This window comes from Mirounga angustirostris, unplaced genomic scaffold (assembly GCF_029215605.1).
Source record: "Mirounga angustirostris isolate CCGP_5_RB_7025 unplaced genomic scaffold, mMirAng1.0.hap1 SCAF_2, whole genome shotgun sequence".
NCBI lineage: Eukaryota > Metazoa > Chordata > Mammalia > Carnivora > Phocidae > Mirounga > Mirounga angustirostris.
In genome coordinates this window covers 195,319,274-195,335,196 of record NW_026991710.1, presented here as the reverse complement: position 1 = coordinate 195,335,196, position 15,923 = coordinate 195,319,274, and the positions used below count along the sequence as shown (strand labels likewise).

Genomic DNA, 15,923 nt, shown 5'->3' with positions numbered 1-15,923 from the left:
TGTCTATTTTATCTGAGCTTATTGCCTGCTTTTGTTTTAGGCAAACAGAGATTAATTTTTATGTGTGCATTCAATACCAAAGAATTCATTATCTAGTAACCTCAGTTCTTGATGCATTAAGTTCAAGTCACAGTATTAAACTTTGAAAATAAAATACATTCACTCTGAAAATCAAGGGTACCAGATCCTAGACCTTCACTATAATTTGTCAAAACCCAAACACAGTCCCTGTCTAATTAATATACAGGGGCATGTATTTGTGAATAAGACTGTCTCTTGCTCAGTCTTCCAGAGAGTTACTCAAGAAGCCAAGTCACTTAGCAAAATTAGTGGTTTGGATTGTTTGAGATCTAATTTTCTAACCAGTTTCCATATTTCATTGTCCTCTATGAATCTGCTCTGCAGAAGTAAAATGCATACCCTGCTTCTTGCTCACTCAGCCAAATGAAAGTGATGGAACACATAATAATACCTTGCCAAGGGGCTCTCAGGTAAGGAAGTCTGACTCACAGATCAGAAAATGATCTCCTCATTACATAGCAGAAAGTGGTAGAGCAGTGAACTGTTGCCAGTGTGGATTGGGCCTGAACGGAGATGCCAAACCAAAAAAAGTTGTAGTCAGAGTGTAAGAATATCCTTTAAGGGAAGCAGTGGGCTAGTGGCACACTCTCATTGTCACAACACTTTGGAGCTAACAAAAGACCATGGACTTGAAAGGGATGAAAAGCTTTTCAGAAACCAAGTTAATGAGGAGGGACAGAGTGATACTTAAAAATATATCAATGGGTCACAAAATCTTTGAGAAATTCCCTCTATTCTCTCTCTATGGGGATGTACACTTCTCAAATGGGATATGACACAATGGTTTGATGGATGACATCAGCTGAAGATGGAGGAGCTACACTTCGGTCACCTTCCTCTAGTGAAGGCTGATGGTACTGAGAGTTTTATGTCCAAAACACAGGTTGCATGAGAATGGAGATTATTCCTATATGTATTTATAGTATTTATGAATTTATAATATTATTTATTATTTATATGCAAACTTATTTATGAGAAGTCAGTTTTGCATGCTAGACAGATGATTACTGAAATGAAATAGTCATCTTTCACTCCGCTTGACCTTCACATTTCTGCCTATAGACTAAGAGATGTTGCCCATGTTGAGATGTGTGCATGTGTTTAAGAGAAAGAAGACAGTGAAGAGACAGAGACAGAGAAACTGAGATAAAGAATGAAGTAATCCTCAGATCCTGACGACTACAGGAGGAAAAGTGGAGGCTTGGGCAACTGGTTTTATGTTTTAGTTCACACATCCAGTAAACAGGCTTCTTTTCCTTTTTATAAAGGAAATGATATAGGAGTGCCTAATTTGGTGGAACCAAGCATGTGAACTATGGAGACAAAAACAGACTATAAATGACTAAAATTGGCCAATGGGTGCTTTCTTCCCATTCTCTTACACATTCTTTTCCAAACTTACCTTAGCTCATTTCCAAGTAAGTTGTATTGCCTGCAAATTCATCTCTCAGCCACCTCTATTCTATATTTCCTTATTTTATGCTCTCTGTTTCCCCTTCACCTTATCTATTCCTCGGATATCTCTATAAGGCAGCATCCCATAGGATAATCTCTACTTGCTCTAAACCGGTATGTGAATCTTTGAATGTATCAGTTGGCACCAATGGTACCTAGTAGTTTATGGTACATATCTTCCCTCTGTTTTCATGAACCGTTTGTTGACAGGGAAAGAGTCTGAATTCCTTCAGTAGCTTCAGAAGGCTTTGTATAAAGAATTTTAGTTATTTGAAATATAAAAACAATTTGAGCACTTGCTTTTATTCCAATCAAAATGGTATTCTTCCCATTCCAAAAATGCATTATTAATTTTACAGTTAACTTCCAGTGGGACAGAGTAAAGGTAAAAGTACCAAATTAAGCATATGATCTCCGATTTCTCTTCTGAACTCCCACACACACTACTCTTTCAGAGCTTTAGTAGAATTCTGTGATATATTAAAGTCTGCTGTCTAAATGTCAAATAAGTATCTTGACAATTGGTTTCTAATAGATGTATACAATCATCTCATGTCATTTATTAGACTTATGATTTCTTACATACTTCTATATCTAAAGTTAGCAATTTGGATGTAGCCTAACTATAGAGAATCTGTAGATTTTAAGGACATCTGTGGTAGCTTAAAATAATGCACAGTGAAAACATATTTTGTCCAGTGTGGGCTGAGATAAAACTAAAACGAAAATGTCAGTTTTATCACATTAAAATATATCCTTGCAATCATTTTCTTAGGGATCTCTGAAACTAACCTGCAATAATCCAAAGCATTTTCAGATAGTTCAGTCATATTCCAAATGATGAATATCATTTATAAACTTTCAAGGATCAATTCATGCTATATAGCTAATGTAATGGAAATTGATGAACTGTCTGCTAAGGACTTAAAGAATTTAATTTAATGGATAATGGTAATTTTTCAAAACCAATTTGTAAAATAAAATTACACTGGGAAATATGAGGAAAGTGATATAATTCCTTTGTTTTTTTAGGTTATGATTTTTAAAATTTGCTATTAATTCATCTCCATTAGTCACTGACACTGATGAAGCTCTAAATTGATACTTCAGATTTAGGGACTGTTTTTTTAAATAATCTCAGTTCTTAACTGAGTGGGTCATCAACTCCTTTCTCCTCTTAATAACTATGCCTGGAGAGGTTCTCAGTCTCACACATGCTTTGTCATATTTCTTATTTTATGGCCAGTCTTTCCCAAATTTTAAATGCCAATGTATTTTAGATAAGCATAAATATTTCAAATAAATATTTCCTTTTCCTCAGAATTTTGCTATGCCCTCTGTCCAAAGGTACAGGCCCTCCACTCTGCAAAATAGGAAATTCTTGCTCTATTACTTAATAGAAATGTATACCATTTTTCTCTTTTCTTTACATAGAAATCAGAAACTTTAATTAATAAAATAATAAATATAATCTGTGAGCAATATTTTGTTCAAGACTATCTGTCTGTAGCTGATGAATTATTTAAAAATTTAGCAATATGATATATTTTCTGATATTGAAGTTGGAGAAAAGTTGTCTTCTACCTAGAAAGTTGTCCAAGTTGACCAAGTGTTGTCTTAGATTAGGGTCTTAAGTTGTAATTACACGACTGCAGGAGGAACTAGCCCTGGGTAAATAAGAAATGTCATTAACCTTTTTGATGGAGTTATGAGAGTAAAAAGCAAAGTCACTCTCACCAGCCATATTAACTACTAAGATTTGTAACTCTGAACCCATCTTATTCCAGGAAAAGTCTACATAAATTATGATCACTGAATTTACTTAGAATGACAAAATAAAGCAACATGAAAAATATTACAAAATTGCATAGTATCAAGAAGCATGAAATAAATGCAAGAGGTTGTAGGGGCCATAAATGCTATGGTGGCTAATGAAATTGAAGGTCTACTATTGGCTGGGATTATCAAGTACAGTGTAAAATAAGCTATCTTCTTTTTGTGGGCATTGCATCACTGAATAAAGGATCTGAATTGGGAATTTATTTGGAACTGAATTCAGTCCTAAACATTTGTTCTCTGTGATATTAAGCAATAAGGGACTGAAACTTGAGCACCAAACTCTTTTACTTCCAGACTATGTTTGAGTTACTTTTTAAAAAATATTAAAGAGGGGCGCCTGGGTGGCTCAGTCGTTAAGTGTCTGCCTTCGGCTCAGGTCATGATCCCAGAGTCCTGGGATCGAGTCCCACATCGGGCTCCCTGCTCCGCGGGGGGCCTGCTTCTCCCTCTCCCACTCCCCCTGCTTGTGTTCCTGCTCTCACTCTCTCTCTCTCTGTCAAATAAATAAATAAAATCTTAAATAAATAAATAAATAAATAAATAAATAAATAAATAAATAAATAAATTTTAAAGGTTAGCGATCCTGGGAGTTTGCACTTTATGAGTTAAATGTACATTTTAAGCATAAATCAGGTTTACAGAAAGCTGTTAAATATTACTTATGATTTTTTGCTAAGAGAAGTCAATAAGAACCATTTACCAAGATTTCTTAGGAAGTTCACATCACTTCTGTGAGGCAGGGAAAGAAAGATGATATCATACCCAATGTTGAATTAAAAAATTTAAAAGGTAAGAGCACCCAAAGAGTTTTGGTGATCGTCCTAGAATTAGCTGCAGAGTCTACATTTATACCTGGCCCTGTTCTCTACTCTCTCCTCTGTTCTACTAGAGCAGCCTCTACTCAGATTAGAAGAGCAAACGAAATGCAAGCATTCCACTTAATGGTAACTGAATTTTTGATAAAACTTGACAGTCAGATTAAAACACAGATTAAGTCCAGATGCGGTTGGCTTCAGATCTTCTGCTATGTGTCCTGTATTCATGGTAAAGGTCAAAGTTCTTTTGACTCACTTATTTATTTCTTCATCTGTAACATTGCCTCCCTGAACTCTACACCCCTATTTATTCGACACGCAGCAGTGTGAACATATACTCTCAAGACGAGAAGCAATCCTAGAGTGACTTACATGGTGAAGACATCGAGTGTATCTCCAGCGGTTCTTGCCATCTCAAAGTAGGTTTGCAGAATGTTGACAGTTCCAGAGAGTGCTTCATGGCCACAACCACAGAACAGGGCTACCCCAGCGTAGAGCAGGATGGTGGCAATCAGGGAGGCATAGGGAATGCCTCCCAGGCATTTAATACAGCACTCAAAACACCCTGCAGAAGACCAACGGAAGACAGTTAGGATTTAATATTTTTTCTTGATCTATATTAATATTACGTTAATATGTTTTCGTTCTTAGAAAACTTTTTCTAAGAATGAAAACATATTAACGTAATATTATGGGAAGGCGTATTTGCATTTATAGATGCAATTATTTATAAATGATGCAATTATGGGAAGGTGTATTTGCATTTATAGATGACATCAGATCAACACACACATCCAGTCTGCCCTGCAGGGTATAAAAATCAAGTTTCTTAATTATAAACCCATCCTCTACAAGTAAGAGAATATTTAATTCCATTGAAGGCTTCCTCTTCTTCTACCCCCAAACCAATAGAAACCCTTCCTTCCTGACCCAGACTTCCCATAATAATCTTCATCGTGTATATCATTCTATCTTGACTTTATTGCTGTCAAATTTCATCTGCTTAAGTTTTTATTTCAATGACATTTATTCTATGGAACTCCCTTTAGCTGTATTTTCAAAACAGTGGGTCAAAACCTGTTCATTGCGAACCCAGTTCAGTGAACTTTGCTCAGCAGTTTTTAGAAGGGAAAGAGAACAGATTAGGCAATATCTGAGTGCACTGCATGCAGTAAAGCAAATTATTTTAGAGGCTTTTGAGTTCAGATATTAATTTATGTTATCTTTGTAGTGACTCAAATGTGAAATCTACTTCTTGCTGTGGTGCGTGATTAAAAAAAAATGAGAAAGATACTGAAAAATGAGAAACCAGGACAGGTAAAATCCTCACTCTACCACTGTGTGTTTTTTGGCAAGTTTATTCTTTTCATTTCATCATTTGTAAAAGGGTGACAGTAAGAATTCCCCTCAAGTCGTTCTTGTGAGCATTAATCACACTACTGGGTATTTCCCCAAAGAATATGAAAACACCAATTCAAAAAGATATATGCACCCCTATGTTTATAGCAGCAATATCTACAATAGCCAAATTATGGAAACAGCCCAAGTGTCCATCAATAGATGAATGGATAAAGAAGATGTGGTATATATATACAATGGAATATTACTCAGCCATAAAAAGACTGAAATCTTGACATTTGCAACAACATGAACAGAGCTAGAGAGTATAACACTAAGTGAAATAAGTCAGTCAGAGAAAGACAAATGCCACATGATTTCACTCATATGTGGAATTTAAGACACAAAACGAACAAAGGGAAAAAAAGAGACAAACCAAAAAATAGACTCTTTAGAATAGGTGGTTACCAGAGGGGAGGGGGTAGGTATGGGTGAAGTAGTGATGGGGATGAGAGTACACTTGTCATGATGAGCACTGAGTAATGTACAGAATTGTTCAATCACTATATTGTACACCCAAAACTAATAAAACACTATATGTTAACTACACTGGAATTTAAATTACATTTACATTACATTACATTACATTACATTACATTACATTACATTATATTACATTACATTACAGAGTGAGTTAAATAGTGCGTGCCATGGAGTAACCACTCAATAAACGTCAGGGCTACCATTACTAGATACACCTGTAACTATAAGATTAACTCTGATTGTATTGTAATATGGTTTTCAAAAATACTTTGATGACAGGAATCGCTTTTGCTTTTTAAAGTTTTGTCACATTAGTCTTTTGAAAGCTTGGTTGTTAATATTAAAGGTAAGTATCAGAACTTGCTAGATATCTTCTAAGAGCTTAAGTGTGTATGTTTTGCAATAAGACATATTAATGAGGTACTCTACCAGCTGCTGGTAAGAAAGGAAGCCTAAGTAAGGGGCTACCAGGCTCAGAGCACTCCTAAGATGATCTCAGTTTCCCCTCCATCCACTTGTGTGTGTTCCCCCCCATTTCCCCCATATATATCCTACTCCAGAGATTTCCTCCTACTTTTCTCCTTTTGGAAATTCTTGATCAAATCTCCTTTTGTAATGCTGAAGCCTCTCAAAAACTCTCTACATAACTGGTTCTTCCTTTCTGCAGAAACAAATAAGTGAGATTGGAAAATGGATGGTTATTTATTGTACTTAAGTAATTCATGGGAAGATCTGTGTGCCCTTTATCTAGAATGCATATATGTTTATAGTAACATACAATGCATGCAATCATTGTAAAGTTGTGTGTGAATTAATTTTATATTTAGAGAGTGGTCTAGCCTGCTAATTTTAATACTGATCATTGGAACTGGCCTTCTTGAGAGAATTATGGCTCACCTCATCTGCCCCAGAGGCAAGAAAAGGAAATCTGAACATGTCCTCACTTCCATAGCAATTGTTAGTCCAGGAAATCATTTCCTGAACATTCCTTCCCCGATAAACACACACACAATGTGGGGAAGAAGAAAAGGTTAGAACAGCTTGACACTTCATATGATAGGAAGAGATTTCACTAGCAGATGGATGAGACCAGAGTGTATAGTCTCTGAATGTCATTGAACACAGTTTTGAGTGGAGATTAACAGGATAGCAGAAAAATCTTTGAATTATTCTGTTTCTCCATGTTGTAAAAATTTCACCTTATCGTTTATTTAAAAATAAAGAAGAATAAGAAACAAAATTAGTACCAACCCAAACAGGAGTTACCCTTATTTTGGTGAGTGCCCCCAAACAGCCCTATAATTTCAAATCCAATTCCTTTGTGATTTCTCTCCCCTACTATTCTTGAAGAATTCGATATAGGTGTGTGGGATTTTTTCTGCAAGCATTGAGGTGTCAAAACCAGATTAATGTAGTCAACAAAACCCTTCAGAATAGAAGTTTAAATATAAAGAAAAGGGTCCAAACATTAAATTCATAGATAGGGATTACCTTTCCTGGGTCTTATCAAAGCTTATTAACAAAACAAACATAAAATCAGAATGAGGCCCAGGAACAATGAAGTGGTAAGCCTATACAGATGATCATCAAAATGCTACTGAAGATTTTTGCTTAATTCTGCTAATCTGAATTCTATCAGAGTCAGTTTCTACTTATTTCACATTTTCTCGATTGTGGTTTAGATGGACCAATACTAAGACCCCCATGCAAGCAAGCCTAGTTACCTAGACTCCATATATCTCAGGAGAGGGAGGGTGGTGGTGGTTATCATGTCACAGTTTATAGGATTAGTTACAGTAGTGCCTTTTAAATTTAGAAAAACATGAGATAAATTTCAATACTGCGTAAGCCCAAATTGACAGCCCTGAGTTAACAGGCATTTCTGAATGAGTTCAAGATCTCCAAATTAAATGGCAATATTTCTTTTACTCCCTATTTAAATGCTGCCATTTAAATCCCTCAGAATTATATTAACCCTATTGATGAATACAAATTTCTCTAGCCCTCCCTCACTGCCAAGTCAGGCTAGACTCCTTCAGTTGGAGTCCTGATCCTCTGCAAGGCTTTTACTCAAAATAAGAAACTTGAAGAATCTTAACATGCACATTTTGCACTTGTAATGGGCTAGATCCTAATTACCCCCACTCTTCCACAGGGCCTGAGTTGCCTATTAGATTTAAAAGAAGACTCTCAGAACTCCCATCTGGGGAAGCAGCGCATCATTTCAGCCTTCTCTCCAGCTGCCAGAATCCCACATAGTCGCTGGCAGGGGAGTTCTTTCCACCCACAGTGAGAAACAGCCTTGGCAGAGCAGAAGAATCACCATGGCAACCGTGCTCTGGGGCCCAGGACATGCTCCCAACAATCATCCTTTAAGGCTGAGGATTTGGCTGCCACCCACCACCACGTTTTTACTGCCCCTCAAAATGAGAAACCACTCCATTTAGTGATTATCGGTGAAAGCATCGTACGTGAAGTGTTGGCACTGGAGAAAATACATTTCTTGAGAAAATCTCTATAAAAACAATAAAGACTACTTTGCCCAGGAAACACTTTCAAGACTAGATATGAGGAGAATAGGCCACTGATTGTCAAGTAGAGCTGGTAGTTCAAATACCGAACATGGAATTTACATGCTATCCAGTGGACACTACCCATATACACAGTGAAGCACTTCTCATACATACCCAGTTCCTGGTTGTATTTTCTCAAATGAATGAATACTATGCCTTTACTTTCAAAGGAAAAAAAAAGTAACAAGGAATTACAACACTTCCTTTTCAACATGCTCTGAAACATTAGCATTTGTCCAGTATTTAGTGGGGCTATACACTGACTTGTCCTAATACAAAAATTAAAAAAAAAAAAAAAAAAACCCAGAAGTTCCTGATATACTCCAAATTTTTTAGAAAGAGGAGATACATGATTAATTTACTCCCATTTAAACATCATGAAGTAAACACGAGCCTTTGCCTTTGCTCATTTCACAAAGTGCACCAAGGTAAGTCAAGGGGAAAGAATGTAAACTAACGAGAAAAAGAGCCTGGAATATAAGCAACTGAGGAGAGAGGTTAGCAACCCAGTGGTGGATTCTGGAAAAGAGACTGACAAATGACACTGACAATTAAATCATTGATAAATATTTCCTAGCACCATTTATCAATGAGTTGATGCTTTCTCTACTGAGCTGTAATGACATCTTGGTCATCACCAAATACCCTGAGAGGTCTGGGTGTATTTGGGGGCTGTCTATTCTGGTCCATCAGTGTCTTGGTCTGTCTCTGGGCCAATGTCACCCTGCCTTACAATATGTTTGTTCGTCTTCCTCATGTGTATCATGCTATTAATGTCTCTTTTACATGACCATGTAAATTTCAGGAACAGTTTGTCTGATTCCACAATTTAACTAATTGGGATTCTGACTGGTATTTATATACTGATTTATGTACCTAGAAATTTTGCCAAATTCTTTTGATGATCTTCTGAATTATTTTGATTCTGTGCATTACTCTGTATTTTTTTGATAATCATATCATCTGTGAAAATTTTGAGCTTTCTTTTCATTATTTGTACCTTGCATTTATCTTTCTATTGGCTTATTCTGTCAGGTAAAATGCAATGAGAAGAGTAGAAACAATGAGAAAAGGACACCTTTTCTTGTTCCTGATAATAAAGAAAACATTTGGCATGTTTTACCATAAAGTGTGATGTTTGCTGTTGATTTATTGGTTAAAGAGGTCTCTTTAATTTTGGATTCTATAACATGCTTTCCCTCATCTGTTGAAATAATTTTGTTTCCTTTTATCTGCCATTTCAGTAAGTTTTTCTAACTTAAACTAGCATTCCTGAGAAAAATCCAACTGAGTCATACTGTATTTTTCATACATTGCTGAATTCGTCATGCTAACATTTTGTTCAATACTTTTGCATTTATCAATTCATTCCACAAATAGTTCCTGAATCCTCACCAAGTGCCAGGCAGTATGCTAATTGCCGGGGCTGTGGAAGTAAGTAAGTAAACAAAAAACTCTGCTCTCTTTCTAGAGGTGGGAGACAGACAATAAGCAAGATGCAGAAGTAATAATATATGTGAGATTGTGAAAAGTGCAGACAGAAAAAACCAAAACAGGGAAGAAGCATAGGGAATATTGGAATAATGATTTCAGTTTTTTCAGGAAAGGAATAACCAAGATGACATTTTAAAAAAAGATCTGAAGGAGAGAAAGGAGCCGTCCAAGAAGGTCTGTGGGAGAAGAAGATTTCGAACAGGAAAACTAAATGCTAATGTCCTGAGGCAGGTGTGTGACTAGAGTATCTGAGGAAAATTTAAGAAGCCACTGGTGGTAAAACAGATTGAAGTTGAAATAAAGGAATATAAAATATGGCTAAAATTGTAGTGGTGAGGATAGGGATATCTATGTTAATGAATGTTAATGAATGTGACCGACATCTAATTTTTGCTTTCTTGTTTTGGAAGTAAATTTATACTAGCCTTGTAAAGTGACCTCCTTTTTCCATACCTTACGACTTTGGGGCTGTTTGCGTCAGCTTTAGCTGCACCATAAATATTTGGTAGAACTAGTTAGTAAAACCATTCAGGCCACTTACATACTTTGTGGGAAGAATTTTAACTACTGATCTAATTTGCTAATGGTTATAGAACTAATCAAGGTTTCTATTTCTTTGTAAGTCTGTTTACTAAGTTCAATTTTTATAGGCATTTATAAACTTAAAATTAGATTTAAAATTTATGATCAAGTTGTATGTAATTTTGTTTTATAGTATTTTTAATTTATTCATCATCTGCTCATAATTCCTTTTGTTTTCTCTGATGATTTCAATGTCCTTACTTCTTTCACTTCTGCACCCCTTCACTCCTCCATTCCCCCCACCGCCTCCCCACCTTTGTCTCTCTTCCTGTTTCTCTCTTTCTTTCTCTATTCTTAAAGTGCATTAGTCAGGATGCCTATGTTTTATGTTCCATGTTTCTACAAAAAACATTTTTTTCAATAATTTAAAACATCACATTTTATTTTTCCATTCAGTCTATAATATTTCCAACCCAGGTTAGTAGTGGGGCTCTCTGGCCACTATAGCCTACTCAGAAACTCAGGCTGAAAAAGGAGACATCATCTGGAACATTGCCAGTCATAACCTCAGAATAAGAAACATCAGGAAAGTCTCACTTTGACAGTTAAATACTCTGAGCTGCAAGTGATAGGTGACATTTCTACTCTCAGTCCAATGGCTAAATAGAGTCAACATGGCTCCCTCTCAACCACAAAGAACACAAAGTACAATTCTACTATGTTTCCACGAGACAGAGGGCCCTAAATACTCAGCAAATAGTGCTAATAATTATCATGATAAAATGCCAATGGTTTTTCAATATTATTATTCTTCTCAAATGACCCATTTTGCATGATTATTTCTTGTTTCATTAATTTGTTTTGAAATTATTTCTTTAATTGTACTTTACTGTGGTATATTTTGCTATACGTGTCATAATGTCTTGAGATGGTTGCTGAGCTCATTAATTTTTAGTCTTTCTTTTCTAATAAAAATATTTAGGGATATAAAGTCCCTTCCAATTTTACTTGAGTGAATTTCACAAGTTCTAATATGTGATCTTTTCATTATTATATATGTATTATATATGTATTCATTCATATATATGTAAGACTTTTCTAAAGCCTACTGTGATTTTTTGATACAAAATTTATTTATATATTTGCTTTCTCTGAGTTTTTGTTTTAATTCCCAAATATGTGAGATTTTTCTACTTTTTAGTTTATTATTTGTTTGTGTCTTAATTGCATCATTGTTAGAAAACATGAGCTGCAGGATAGCAATCTTTTGGAATTCATGGTGACTTCCTTTAAATTAAATCTTAAACTTGGGTTTTTCCAGTCTCTCTAAGGTAGCAGAAATTGAGGTCATAAACGCGTAAGAGAGCTGGCCTGTGGGATCAAACTGGGAGGGGACTTCCCCCTCCCAACCCACACAAGGTAAAAGGTAAATTTCTTTTCTATCCTACATTTGTCATTATTGTTGTTATGTTTATTATTTGTTTTGTTTCATTTTGGTTTTTTGGTTCAGCCTTCCACTAGTGCCTTTTAGCATCCTGGTTTTTATACTATGTATTCCAAGTTGACTCCATGCCTTGGGTAAAACTCAGGCTCTGTGTCCTAACCTCTGCTACCAGGCAACCACATGTACAGCCAAGGAGACCAGGAATATGAAAATGACCCCAGAGACCTCCTGGTGCCTTCAAAGCTATCTTGCTTATCCCTCTAAGCTACTTTTACTTTTTTTTTTTTTTTTTTTTTTTTGGCCTCTGAGGATTCTGCTTACTCTCTTGCCAGAATACCAATGCATACAAATATGGATAAATATATTTTGATTGCATCTATATTTTAAATACGTCTATTTTAAATACATACACATATTAATTCCATCATTTTAATTGTTTCACAACAGCAAAGCTTTTATGTCATTTAGTCTACCATACTGCTGGTATGCAACTTGGAAGATCAGATAAGGAAGTCCAATATCCACATCCAAATATGAGATCCACCATGAAAAACAGAGAAAATGAAGATTAGCAAATTATCAGACACTCTAAAACAGTTTCCTAGGATTGAAGAACAGGAATCTCCAGATTGATAGGACTTTCCTTTCTGGCATGGCTCCCTTTGTCGAGTCCTTACATCCCCACAACCTACTGCCTGCCCCACATCCGTGCCAATACCAAAGAGTAGAGAGGCTGAGGCCGGGTTGTAGAGCTGAGAGAACTCTCCTAGTTACAGCTACTGGGATTATGGCCAATAAGGGTCTTAGACAAGTTATCAACACTCAAGGGAAATGTGAAGTTATCACACTGCTAAGTTAAAGCAGATGACTTCTCATGGGACTGGTACTGAAAACGTGTAACAATTCAATTTAGCCTTGGGATCCTTAAGTGTCTGTGGAGATGTTAGTGGCATGGAGCCAATCTGACTTTCTCCTATCCTATTATGCAAGGAAATATGTCCCTTGGACAGAAATAGTACAGTCACCATTACATCATGACTTGACTGTACTAAATTTATTTCACAAATTCACCCCTTTTTTCCTATGGCTTGTTAGCAGCATGGGCACTGAATCACTCTATCAATATACAGTGAATGTTTTTTGAGCACCTAATAGTTTTGTACACTGAGTGTGCAGGAGTGACCAAAAAAATATGGTCTCTACTCTTTTTGAGCCTCCATACTAGTGAGAAATAAAATTAGAAATTTCTAGCACCTTTTCAGAAACTTTTCCAAAAATATTCTTTCTAAGTATCTAGTATTGTGATATCTTGAGTGTCCAATCAGAGCAGTCAGGATCACAGCCTGGCTTATGTACCTTATCTAATAACATAAAAGCTCAAAATTATACTTCTTGAGAATGCTTTACACTGTAAAGTTTAAAGCAGACTTTAGTGAACCCTTTAATTAATGACATGATCATCTATATTTTTAAAGCATTCTAGAATATAGCCCATATAATCCCCAAATATTATTAAAATTTTAACTGACACTTTATTTAAATATATTCCTGGCCTAAACAAAGTACAGAGTTAAGATAAACATTTGAATACTTAAGGACAAATTATCAAGACAGCAAACTAAAATGCCAGGTTTTGAAGTTAAATAGTTTAGCCATTGACACATACCTGTACTTAAATCAGTTCCCAATTTAAAAAAGAACATCTTGAAAGAGGAAAAGAATAGGCAGATCTTGGAGATTGGAGATTTTCTTTTTCCCCTCCTAATTTTGTGGCTGGGTACCAAAACCACCAGGGCTTTTGTCAAAAATAGAGATCTCAGGATCCCCTCCCTTGAAAACTTTGTTTTTATCAAGTGCTTCAGTTGATTCTGATGTACAGACGTAGCAACGTAGAGAAGCCATGAAGAATTGTATAAAATCATTACATGCCTAACATGTTTTAAGATGAGTTGATAGTGGCATGGATACACATGTAATACAGGGATTAAGAAGGATTTACTCTAAGAATTTTGAACAGATTATTAAACAAAGGATGCAGTTTATAACTAAATGACATCAATAAGCATTTTTTGAGCCGTTCCAATGCATCAGGAATAGTGCCAAGACTTAAAGGTATTGACTGTGTGATCTCCACAGCAACCCGATGAGGGAGGTATGATTACATACAGGCAATTTTACAACTGATTTTTGAGGGTCAATACTGAAAAACATATGAAAGCCGATGTAGTGTGGACTTTCCAGAAGAATGACACTTTTCTTTCTAAAATATTTTATTATGGGAATTTTTATAATATGAACATTTATGATTCAGATCTTTTAAAAAAAACTATTATCGCTGATTACAGAACATTCTGTACTGGTCAACATGATTTAGCAAGAGTGTTTTGATTAATTAAACGTATTTCCCCAAGCAGAAAAGTTAATTGCTTCAATAATGATTAGAGCCATACTCTCTCACTGTGATAAATAAGCCCGGAGGGTGAGAGAGCAATCAGGTGGAGACAGATTTCTCCTGTGTCATCAGAGCAATCCCCGGAGGGAAAAGAAGTAGAGCATCAGACTGCTCTGAGTTCCAGGCACCTGTGAGGTTTTTGTAGAATCTTGTTCAGATGATGTTTGGAGATCCAGTTAAAGCCCTCATCTCCCCCTGCAATGAATCGACCAATTACCGTAAATACCGACATGGCTGGTTTCCCAACTTTCAATCATGTTCAAAATGTTGCTTGTTTGTTTGTTCTTTGGGTTATCAACTGGTGTTTTATGAGCCATCCCCAAAATGCATTAGCCTAAAACAACAATGTATTATAATTTCTCACATTTTTCATGGGGTTATTGGACTCAAATGGACAGTTTTCATTTGAGATCATTTAAGCAACTGCAGCCAAAATGTGGCTGGCTCTGGAAGTCGCCTGAAGGCTTGAGTGAGCTGATGTCCAAGTCGGCTTCTCTGCTTGCATATATGGTGCCCCCGCTAGCATGCCTGGAACAGCCAAGGACTCCCTAGGAATATCTCGTTTCGAGTGGCCTCTCTAAGTGGTGGTTAGGGCTGTCTCACCGCATGGTGAGGACATAACGGATGGTTTCTATCAAAGCAGTAGCTCCAAGAGAGTTCTAGAAAGCAGGCTTCCAATCTTCTTAAAGGTCAAGCCCAGAAATGGCAGAGCATCATTTTTGCCACATTTTCCTCTCAAAGTAATCACCAACAGCTCAGATTCTTGGAGGTTGAGAAGTGGATTCCAACTCTGGAGGGAAGGAGTGGTAAAGAGCCTGCAGCCATCTTTAATTGGCCACAAGATTATCCAGTTTAAAACTGAACTCCTTACCCCAAGGACTGCTTTGTTTTCCTCCAGGACACTCAGCAGCACCCAACCTATTGTTTATCTCAGTTGTTGACTTTGTTTATTGACTCTCCACACCAAAATGTGAAAACTGTAATTTCAAAGATTTCAGGGTTTTGTTCATTTTTATATGCCCCATTCCTACAATAATACCTGCCTCGTGGTGGGTGTTCAATTCATACTTGCTGAATAAATGAATTAATTAGAAAAATCTGTCCCAAAGAAAAACTACTAGGGCAGATCAAAAAAGAGGTCATTTGCCTCACACTTTCCACCATGTCTACCCTGCAGCAAATGTAAGAATCATGAAAATTTTCTACTTTGGGACAAATTTGGGGAATGGATATTGGTTACAACACTATTTTTACTTTTTTTTTTTTTTGGTCTCATAGCTCTTGTTTTTATCAGCTTATTTTTCTTTCTGTGTAACACGTAAAGAATATTTACGAAGGTTTGCTGAGGAGATAATTCAAAAGCCTTC

The 15,923-nt window shown here is 36.2% G+C and overlaps 1 protein-coding gene across 1 annotated transcript in view; it reads right to left on the bottom strand.

Annotated features, from left to right (window-relative positions):
- GPM6A (glycoprotein M6A) overlaps positions 1-15,923 on the bottom strand; it is a 328,019-nt gene that overhangs the window by 41,295 nt on the left and 270,801 nt on the right. The window contains exon 2 of the mRNA XM_045879596.2: positions 4,563-4,755. Coding sequence (XP_045735552.1) covers positions 4,563-4,755 — 193 coding nt within the window. The remainder of the gene's footprint in view (positions 1-4,562; positions 4,756-15,923) is intronic.